General features: G+C 34.2%; 1 protein-coding gene across 1 annotated transcript; it reads left to right on the top strand.

Moving 5' to 3' along the window:
• The first annotated feature begins 384 nt into the window (after positions 1-384).
• On the top strand, positions 385-8,047 carry MSTN (myostatin). The gene is made up of 3 exons (XM_019462138.2): positions 385-882; positions 2,647-3,020; positions 6,147-8,047. Exons 1-3 carry the CDS (start codon positions 510-512, stop codon positions 6,525-6,527), a joined length of 1,128 nt encoding a protein of 375 aa, XP_019317683.1. The 5' UTR covers positions 385-509; the 3' UTR covers positions 6,528-8,047.
• Positions 8,048-12,177: the final 4,130 nt, after the last annotated feature.

Genomic DNA, 12,177 nt, shown 5'->3' on the forward strand with positions numbered 1-12,177 from the left:
TTTAAGGAAGTAACATTTCAACTTTTTAAGCATGAAGTGTAAAACTAAGATTTACTTATTTAAATTATAACCTGAGTTTCACATGTAAAGATTAAGAAGATTTAAGTGTAGTTTCTATTATTGTTAACATAGACTTTATTTTTTTTCAAATGTCACATATATCTTTCATTATTTGTAGATTTATTTCTTTTATGAAGTAGTCGAATGAATCAGCTCACCCTTGACTGTAACAAAATACTGTTTGGTGACTTGTGACAGACAGGGTTTTAACCTCTGACAGCGAGATTCATTGTGGAGCAAGAGCCAATCATAGATCCTGACGACACTTGTCTCATCAAAGTTGGAATATAAAAAGCCACTTGGAATACAGTATAAAAGATTCACTGGTGTGGCAAGTTGTCTCTCAGACTGTACAGGCATTAAAATTGTGCTTGGCATTACTCAAAAGCAAAAGAAAAGTAAAAGGAAGAAATAAGAACAAGGAAAAAGATTGTATTGATTTTAAAATCATGCAGAAACTGCAAATCTATGTTTATATTTACCTGTTTATGCTGATTGTTGCTGGTCCAGTGGATCTAAATGAGAACAGTGAGCAAAAAGAAAATGTGGAAAAAGAGGGGCTGTGCAATGCATGTACTTGGAGACAAAACACTAAATCTTCAAGAATAGAAGCCATAAAAATTCAGATCCTCAGTAAACTTCGCCTGGAAACGGCTCCCAACATCAGCAAAGATGCTATAAGACAACTTTTGCCCAAAGCTCCTCCGCTCCGGGAACTGATTGATCAGTACGATGTCCAGAGAGATGACAGCAGTGATGGCTCTTTGGAAGACGACGATTACCACGCTACCACGGAAACGATCATTACCATGCCCACCGAGTGTGAGTAGCCCTCTTAGTGTATATCAACAATTCTGCTGACTGTGGTTCTAGTGTTTATGAGAAACAGATCTATTTTCAGGCTCTTTTAACAAGCCGTTGGCTTGTATGTAAGTAGGAAGGAAGAGTTTCTCTTTTTCAAGATTTCATGGGAAATCTAATGAGACTGAAATCTGCTGCACTAAAAACCCAAAAGGAGATAAAATAAAATGTTTGCATGGCATTAATGTTTAGTTTAATTTGACAAATAGGAAATGCTTATGCTTTCACTGCTCAGTACCTGCAAGGCAACGATTGGGAGATACTACAATGTTAAAAACCTACATGAAATTTCATGATTGCATTTAGTTGCCTGAAATAGGCATCTGTAATAACAATTTTTTTTTCCCTAATAAAAGAGAAAAATGTCTTCTGCTAAATGCCTAGAATGACTTCTGTTATTCAAAGCTACTCCTCACGGTGTTTCTATGTTCTTTACAAATTAAAATATTTAACTTTGAAAGCTTTTACACTGGAGAGTATAAAAAATGTTTTTTTTAATTTAATGTACTAGTAAGACCAGTGATGAAGTGACATAGCAGAATGATAATCATGAGCTTATTATCAGAAAATGCTTAAGAAATAAACATTTTAATTAAACAGGTTATGGCTCACAAAGTCCCACTTCTCCCTTGACCCCGGCACTATTGTTGAGAGTCCCTGGTTTGCATGTTTCCAGGAAGGCACATTGCTCAATGGCCTTCTAAAATATTGTTTTCTTCTTCATATGAGGGAGGAGGACTATTACCTGTAGTATCTACCTTGCTTCTGAAAGAGAATATATTTTGTACCATTGCTTTTTCAGTCATTTCAAAACGACACTCAAGGAAAGGCAGACAGTCATCTTAACAGAGAAGGCAAGACAAGAAAGATTTTATGCTATGTGTCTGCAGTCTTGCTTTAAACAGTGCTTTTATACACTTGAAACCTGACTCAAAACAGTTTCAAATACTGTTTTGCTTATTAGGCAATCACGTTACAATGCAACAAATAATTCTCTTTTAAGACTCTGCTATCTAGTCCTGGAGTAGATTTACCTTATTTGTAAACAATCTTGGAAAAACAAAAGGGGGGAAGAAACTGCTTGTGCTGCTTACAACGACAACCTGGCTCTAAAGACCGTGTTTTCTAACTTTTGAGATAAGCCTGAATATAACATTCACATTTTTGTGCTAATTACCTGATTCGTTTTGTTCCTTTAGGGCTATTCCAGAGCCAAAACATAACAGATGTGCTATATTTTCTACTAATTCCCAGGGCTCAGTTAGTTGCTCAGCGTGTCTTGTCCCCAGGTAATTCAGGCCTGGGGGAAGGGTTCCTTCTTCCAGACTGATTGGTACAGCTGCTCAGTAAGTGTAACTACTCAGATTCCCAAAGAATTCTAAGTGGATGTTCCTCCACGGTGTCTCTTGTTCTCTCTAATCATCATCATTTTAAAATTTCATCCACTGCTCATTCTTTCATAGAATTCTCTTTAGCCCACAGTTCTCTGAGAGGGAGCAGATACCTCATAAACAGCTGAAAAAACATATATCTAAAAAATTCTGAAAAGCTAGAGTAATTATTTTCTTTGATATTTTTCTGAATTATGAATGAAATCCTACATGGTTTTTCACTTTAAAATATACATTCACTATTCCAATGGGGGAAAAATGCTCACCAATTTTTTATTCATTTTTTATGAGAAATAATTTCAATAACCATTTTTCTTTTCTTATTCATTTATAGCTGATCTTCTAATGCAAGCAGAAGGAAAACCCAAATGTTGCTTCTTTAAATTTAGCTCTAAAATACAATATAATAAAGTCGTAAAGGCCCAACTGTGGATATATCTGAGACCCGTCAAGACTCCTACAACAGTGTTTGTGCAAATCCTGAGACTCATCAAACCCATGAAAGACGGTACAAGGTATACTGGAATCCGATCTCTGAAACTTGACATGAACCCAGGCACTGGTATTTGGCAGAGCATTGATGTGAAGACAGTGTTGCAAAATTGGCTCAAACAGCCTGAATCCAACTTAGGCATTGAAATCAAAGCTTTAGATGAGAATGGTCATGATCTTGCTGTAACCTTCCCAGGACCAGGAGAAGATGGGCTGGTAAGTGATAACTGAAAATAACATCTAGCAGCAAACATTGCTACATTTTGATTCATCATGTGAATGAATAATAGTGGAAAAATCACTACCCATTTCCTATGCTCATAAACCAGACAAAAGTATCTTACTCCAATGGTAGCTCTGTACCCAATAAAAAGTAGGTGTCTAATTTCATATCCTATGAAACACCCTCTTGATACTTTTATTTTGCATGAGGATTAAAAAAAACAGTTATGCCATAGTCCTTAACTTCTTAGGGAGTTCTTTAGAAGCGGGGATGAAATAAAGTGCTTTTCATTGATATGCTACATGATTTCATGGATAAAAACATGAAATCTTCATAGTGGATTCTACTACATAGCCAACAAATTTAAACATATCTTTTTATCCCAGAAAAGTGCCAAATATGTTGAAATTTTTTGGTTTAGAAAAGCAGAAAAAACAAACTTGAAACATTATAATTAAAATAAAATGCTTTTATTTATAGCATGATATGTTTATATATGTTTACATAAATATATTTATAGTATGATATGTTTAGGCCTATATCTTATTAAATGTATCATTTTCAAGGTTCCTCATAATAAATATGTTTATTATTTTGTAGACTGTTGACTGATGTACATGTAGATTACTTTGTGAATTACCCCTAATGAAATTTAAATTTCCAGGCTACTTAACATTTGTCACCTAGCTTATTTCGAAGCTGCCTTACCATTTTTGTGCAAGGGTTTACTTAGGTGATGCCAACTAATTTAATATCAGACCAAGCAGATGACAATACTTCATATATTATAAATTTTATAAAAACCATTTTAAACCCTAGTATAAGTTTAGAGTTACTCACTGTTCTGCTTTCACAAACTTATTTAATGTGACCACACTTTTTACTTCTGAAACCTATTGACATAATTTAGAACAAAACATCATACTTGCAAACAATAAATGCTATCTTTTTAGTCTTTAAATGGTCTTGGTTTTAAAGAAGTATATAATTATTAAGTCAGATCTACTTTATTTTTTTAGTTTTATTTTTTTAAAATTTACATCCAAATTAGTTAGCATATAGTTCAACGATTTCAGGAGTAGATTCCTTAATGACCCTTCCTCATTTAGCCCATCCCCCCTTCCACAACCTCTCCAGTAATCCTCAGTTTGTTCTCCATATTTAAGAGTCTCTTGTTTTGTCCCCCTCCCTGTTTTTATATTATTTTTGTTTCCCTTCCCTTATGTTCATCTGTTTTGTCTCTTAAAGTCCTCACATGAATGAAGTCATATGATATTTGTCTTTCTCTGACTAATTTTGCTTAGCATAATACCCTCCAGTCCCATCCATGTAGTTGCAAATGGCAAGATTTCATTCTTTTTGATTGCCAAGTAATATTCCATTGTATATATATATCACATTTTCCTTATCCATTCATCTGCCGATGGACATTTGGGCTCTTTCCATACTTTGGCTATTGTTGATAGTGCTGCTAGAAACATGGGGGGTGCATGTGTCCCTTCGAAACAGGACACCTGTATCCCTTGGATAAATGCCTAGTAGTGCAATTGCTCGGTTGTAGGATAGTTCTATTTTTAGTTTTTTGAGGAACCTCCATACCATTTTCCAGAGTGGCTGCACCAGCTTGCATTCCCACCAACAATACAAAAAGAGATCCTCTTTCTCTGCATCCTCATCCTCACCAACATCTGTTGTTGCCTGAATTGTTAACGTTAGCCATTCTGACAGGTGTGAGGTGGTATCTCATTGTGGTTTTGATTTGTATTTCCCTGATGATGAGTGATGTTGAGCATTTTTTACTGTGTCAGTTGGCCATCTGGATGTCTTCTTTGGAGAAGTGTCTATTCATGTCTTTTTCCCATTTCTTCACTGGATGATTTGTTTTTTGGGTGTTGAGTTTGATAAGTTCTTTATAGATTTTCTATACTAACCCTTTATCTGATATGTCGTTTGCAAATATCTTCTCCCATTCCGTCGGTTGCCTTTTAGTTTTGCTGATTGTTTCCTTTGCTCTCCAGAAGCTTTTTATTTTGATGAGGTCCCAAGGTCAGATCTACTTTAAATCAAAACATATTCTTTAAAATATTATATAATTTTCCAAATGATATATGTTTCTTTAAATGTGCTACATGACAGGTGATTGACTCACAAAATGATGTGATTTTTTATAATATTAAATAACAATAATTACCAAGTCGATTTTGATTTTGATTTTGATATAGGATAAAAACCATTATTAATTATTTAAGAAAGTACTTTTTATGGGTAGTATTTTAATGATCAAAGTTGGTAATGTGACAGAAGTTTAAATTATTATTAAACAGATTATTATTAAACAAGTTAAACATAATTATTAATATGACATACTCCTCAGATCTTTCCATATAAAAAGATAAGTCTCAAATGCATTAAAAGATTGGGGCAAGGGAAGAACTAGCAAATTATTGTTTAAATATATGAATAGAAACATTCAGTGAAAAAATAAAATGAAATATTTTTTGTATCTTCTGAATCTGTCCCTCTCTTCCTCAGAGTTTTTCTTTCCAACCCAGTATGCATACTACCACCTTCATTACCCTACCTCTCTTTTTCCTATTACAATCCATAAAGGGCTGGGAGGTAACTATTTTGCTCTGGCTTTAATAGCAAGTTTCCCCAATTAAAGATCTAGGGAACAGAGGATGGATGAATATACTTATCCCTCCAGAAGTCATCAGACACATTTAGCCAATATATTTAATTAGAAGAGAGAGAACTAACTGCTTTCTTCATCCCTGCTGTCCTCCCTCCTCCTTGACTCTCCTCCCTCTGTCCCTTCCTTCCCATAAATATTTTCAGAGTATCTGTTATGTGCCAGGCATTCAGATACTCAAACCAGTAAACACAGAAATTAAAAAGACATAGATCTGACCACAGGAGAATTAGCATTGTTGCTATGTTCTTATGAGCCACAAGGGAAGAATCACGCCTAGTGTAAATTAAAATCCTTAATGCTGTGCCTTTAAAAAATAAATGTGGTATGAGCAAAATGATTAATTTCTTCAATAATGACTTCTTGAAGTAGGAAAGTGTTTCAGGACCTATTAATATTACTGATTGTTCTTTTCCTTCTCATGCAGAATCCCTTTTTAGAAGTCAAGGTGACAGACACACCAAAAAGATCCAGACGAGATTTTGGGCTTGACTGTGATGAGCACTCAACAGAATCTCGGTGCTGTCGTTACCCTCTCACTGTGGATTTTGAAGCTTTTGGATGGGATTGGATTATTGCACCCAAAAGATATAAGGCCAATTACTGCTCTGGAGAGTGTGAATTTGTGTTTTTACAAAAATATCCTCATACTCATCTTGTACACCAAGCAAACCCCAGAGGTTCAGCAGGTCCCTGCTGTACTCCCACCAAGATGTCTCCAATTAATATGCTATATTTTAATGGCAAAGAACAAATAATATATGGGAAAATTCCAGCCATGGTAGTAGATCGCTGTGGGTGCTCATGAGATTTACATTTGGTTCATAACTTCCTAAAATATGGAAGGCCTTCCCCTCAACAATTTTGAAACTGTGAAATTATGTACCACAGGCTATAAGCCTTGAGTATGCTACAGTTACTTACGCACAAGCTCAGTATATGGACTAAAAGAGAGAATATATGCAATGGTTGGCATTTAACCATCAAAATAAATCATGCAACAAAAAGTCTTATGATTTCCAGAGTTTTTGAACGAGGAGATCAAATTACTTTTATGTTCATATGTATTACAACATATCTAGGTAAATGAAAGCAATTCTCCTTGTGTTCTCATGAATTAAAGGAGTGTGCTTTAAAGTCTATTTCTTTATGGTATCATTTAATATCTACAGTAAAATCTGTATGTAGTATTGGTAAAATGCAGGATTGTTAAATACTGTCATTTGAATCATCCTCCAACACTTGAATTTATATTGTACGATAGCATACTGGTAAGATGAAATTCCACAAAAATAGGGATGGTACACCATTTGCAAGTCCCCATCCCTATTATAATCTGTACAGTACACTAACAATCCATGCCAATGGTGCTAATACAATAGGCTGAATGGCCGATATTATCGGGTTTCTCGAATAAAAAACATTCAGTAAAATAGTAAGTTTCTCCTTTCTTAAGGTGCATTGTCATACACCTCCAAATGGGGAATGGATTTTCTTTAATGAAAGAAGAATCATTTTTCTAGAGGTCAGCATTCAATTCTGTAGCATACTTGAAGAAACTGCATTATCTTAAAAGGCAGCCAAAAAGTATTTGTTTTTAATCAGAATTTCAAAATTACAGCCTGCCTTTGCAACACTGCAGTTTTTATGATAAAATAATGGAAATGACTGATTCTATCAATATTGTATAAAAAGACTTTGAAACAATTGCATTTATGTAATATGTATACAATATTGTTTTGTAAATAAGTGTCTCCTTTTTTATTTACTTTGGTATATTTTTACGGTAAGGACATTTCAAATTAAGTCTTAAGGCACAAAGACATGTCATGGATCACAGAAAAGCAACTGCTTATATTTCAGAGCAAATTAGCAAATTAAATAGTGGTCTTAAAACTCCATATGGTAATGGTTAGATGGTTATATTACAATCATTTTATATTTTTTTACATTATTAACATTCACTTATGGATTCAGGATGGCTGTATAATGTGAATGTGAAATTTCAATGGTTTACTGTCATTGTATTCAAATCTCAACGTTCCATTATTTTAATACTTATAAATATTATTAAGCATACCAAAATGATTTAACTCTATTATCTGAAATGCAAAATAATAAACTGATGATATCTTAACAAGAATTGTTAATTTTATTTTATAATTTGATAATGAATATATTTCTGCATATATTTACTTCTATTTTGTAAATTAGGATTTTGTTAATCAAATTCATTGTACTTATGACTAAGTGAAATTATTTCCTACATCTAATGTGTAGAAACAATCTAAATTATATTAAAGTGTTTTCACCTTTTTTGAAAGACAAGTTTTATGTTATAATGGTTAATTCTGCATTTCTGATTTCACTTTATATAAAAGTCTAATGGTTTAGCAGAAAAGTTTGGGTTAGGAATTGTAAGTCTGCTGCTCAAGTTCTCATAAGTGAAATTTCCATTAAATTGGTTCTGGTCAAGTTGCTTTAAATATACGAAAGCAAGAACTAGTTATACTTGTTTCATTTCTCTTTATCTTGACCTGAAAACTATTTATATGTTTTCATAGGTTCAATTTCCAAATGCATTGCTGTTGGCAAGGGTATATAGTCCTAGAGTTACAAGTTCTACTGAAGCCACAGGGACACAGAGAAGCTGAATTTATTTTTCTTAGCATTTAATGATACTGGAACGTTTATTTGAACTTTGGGGGCACCAATTTTCAAATTGAATTGAAAAACAATTATAAAGTACCTAGAAATCCTTAAGTGTAACACTGTATGTAATGTCTTTGAAGTGGACTCTCTTCAGTACACCCTCAGTAGTTTAGTAACTTTGCTATAAAGCAGTCTCTAAGTCTAATAGAAGAGGTAATCAAAATTCTATCTAGTGTTATGGTTCCTAAATAAGTAATTTATAATTAATGTAAATGTAATTTTTAACCACCAATGATACTACAGCAATTTACACTCATACAAACTAAGTGTAGTACTTTTTCTAACTTTAGCATGAATATATTTAACATTGACCAGTCTAGAGCTGTGAGGGGGTTGCCCCTGTTGAGTGAAGGACCAGCTATGGTGATGGGGAGAGGCCACTTTCAGTTACACACACACCAGAACCTACTTCTTCTAGGGCCATGGATACACCTGATCCCAAAGTCTGGGTTAGTTGGCCCATTCACGTACCTTGGGCTCTGGAGTACAAATAACTGGGGACCTTGGTCTCTGTCATGGGAGGAACAAACACCCTTGGTTTCTAAAGACCCAGTCACAGGACTCCCCAATCTTTATACTCACCTTTACCAAGGAGCCCCAGGATCACACCAGCTTCACTGTGTGGTAGCCCTCTTTGAAGCCCATATGATCATGAAAGAAAGCAGCAGGATCAATCTCTTTTGTGACAGGACCTAGGCATTTCCTTTTCTATTTTGCTAAGGTCTTAGAAATGGCAAGAGTACTCATAACTTTCATTGTCAGAACCTCAAGAATATCCACTTGTGGTATCATAGTAACCTCTGGGATTTTCAGAAAACATCATGTAAAGTTCAATCAGTGCATCAGTTTTAATATTCTAACTGTTTTGTAAGACTTCTCATACTTCCTACAGACCTATAGTAGTTAAAAATACATACATACACGCATACATGAATATAAAAACAAAAACCCTTCCAAACTCAACAGTCCTTTTTGTATTCAAGTTGGTTTTTACACTTTTGTATAGAACCTTATTTTCTTAAAAGAAGGCTGTCATTTGATATTGACAGTATTTAAATTAGAGCCAAATTACTCAACCCTAAAAATGAAAACAAATTTATTTCACTTTAAATCATGACAGACACATTTTAGGATGTCAATGACCCTTTTGAAATCTGTTGAAAACTAAAGACAGTCTCACCAGAAGAAATAAAACTCACAACTTTGCATATAATTTCAGGGAATTTAGGGCCTTCCTAGAGTGCATCCATAGAACCTAGTTTATAAACGCTTGGGAGGGATCTTGTATTTTTCTTCCTAAGATAAATATTATTTATGAAGTAATAAAATATATTTATCATGGCTGTTTCCCAATTAATCAGTTTTACTTGTTAAACAATTTGAGTGTTACAAAAGGAATATAAATTTCAAATCAGCCTGGATGTCTTAACGTGCTAAAACCCTTATTATTTACAAAAACATTTTGTTTCTTAAAGACTATCCAATCACCAACTGGCAACTCTATGATAGGTTAAACTAGATAACTAGATAAAATGGACTTCAAATTATAGAAGCATATTCTTTTTATGTTTCAAAAACAAAATTAGGATATCATCAGGACTAGTGATGTGTGGGTATCAGAATTAGGAGGGTATGAGATGGTAATATTTATTGAGCACCACATTTGTGCCACGCACTTTTGTGACATGCTCAGTACATAAGACATTATTGTTCCCAGTTAACAGGAGAGAAAACCTTGAGGATCTGTGACAATGGGAGGTATCTCAGTGGCCAGCCTGGATGTGAACTAAGAGCAGTTTAACAAAATTTATTGCTCTGGTTACAATTCTTCACCAAGCCCTAATGGAAGAGTGAAGCTATATATTTTTTAATGTTTATATGTTGTAATATGTCCCTACTGGATTTAGTGTTGGCTTCTGCAAAAGGCTCTGGGGCTGCATTTTAGTGGGGGAGAATAGAGCTGGTATTAATGAGAAGGAGGACAAAGACAGGGTGATTAGCATAGCACAGAAATGGGCACAGAGAGGTGGAAATGGGTCAGTGTTATGTGAGGTCTGGAACAAACCTTAGAAATCATCTGATTTATATATGACAGAATTGAGGTCTAGAGAGAGGGTTGCCCAAAGTTGTAAAGCGAATTGGTTCAAGAACTGAGACAAGAGCTCTAAAATGCTAGAGAGAAACGAAGGGTGGGTCAGAGTGGGAAGAATGATTCCAGAGGACAAAATGCAGGAGAGCTAAAAACAAACAAGAAGCTCTAAGTCATGGTTTGCTTGCTGGGAAAAGTCAATATAAGACACTAAATAAATGTTCATAGGATTATCACAATTTACATCTATTTAAATAAATTTTATCGACCTGAAGATTTTCCTGGATAGATAGTCTCTAATGGGAAATCTATGGTATTATGCACTTAAATCCATTACTTTATTGTATATAGTAATAACAAGTAAATTAATAATAAATTAATAATTAACAGTTTTCAAAGTGCTTTCACATTAATGATATAATTTCATCTTCATATTGCTGAAAGTTAACTATTATCATTGTAACACTCATTTCATAGTGGGAACTGAGGCTAAACAAAATTAATCAAATGGCCAAGGAAACATAGCATTTATATTTGTATTTTGATTATATAAGAAATAGGAATCTAGATCAGTTACACTTGTTTGATCATTCCAATAGTACTTATTAAAAGTGTAGTATGTTAAAAAATTCATTTAAAATATCAGATGATCACTTTTTTTAAAGTTTATTTTTGAGAGAGAGAGACAGAACACAAGCAGGGGAGGGGCAGAGAGAGAGGGAGACACAGAGTCCAAAGCAGGCACCAGGCCCTGAGATGTCAGCACAGAGCCTGACACAGGGCTCGAACCTATGAACTGCAAGATCGTGACCTGGGCCAAAGTCGGATGATTAACTGATTGAGCCACCTAGGCACCCCATCAGATGATCATGTTTTAAAATAAGACACATGTTGGGTCGGCTTTAGCTCAAGTGGTTACTTCGCATGTGGTTCCTAAAATAAGACACATGAATACTACCCTATGATACAACTAAGAATTAAACCATAGGCTAAAATGTGATATGCAACCATGACTTGCCTGGCAAGTACATATACTTACGTGTATAGTGTTAAATTTCATTTCCATGGTCACTCAGTTCTAGTTTACACACTGCAAAACATATCAAAGTAAACTACGTTCATTTGGGTCATCTCTGTGTAAGATGTCAAACAATGCAAAATGATACTAAATTTAGTTCATTCACGTCTGGATGAAATTTTACAGAGAATGTCTTTGGAAAATGAACACATTGTAATTAGATAGCATACATGATTTATAGCAAAATTATCTTTCTTGCCATTTAAACACTAAATGGAGGGAATATTTACATTTATTTTACTAGGTTACCTATAAAAATAACTCAATGAATATTATATCCTGTCAAGAACACAGGATACTCTTGAACATAAGATTTTACATATGAAGCTGCCTATTTCATTTGACAGGCATAAAATGTATGTGTAATAATGATAAACAACTCTCTAATAATCTGCTATAAAAGTCATACAGGCAGCCATACATCACGTCAGCTATGGTGGAACATTACACTAAACATTCCTGATACAGAAATGCATAGCTTGGCAGTAAGCAAAGATGTGCATGTTTAGTTTCATTGATTCTGGTTTTGGGTTACTGTAAGACAGAAAAGTTTTTAACAATGTAATGCTATTATTTCTG

The sequence above is a fragment of the Panthera pardus genome, unplaced genomic scaffold, assembly GCF_024362965.1.
Source record: "Panthera pardus isolate Hobbes unplaced genomic scaffold, ASM2436296v1 HiC_scaffold_10, whole genome shotgun sequence".
NCBI lineage: Eukaryota > Metazoa > Chordata > Mammalia > Carnivora > Felidae > Panthera > Panthera pardus.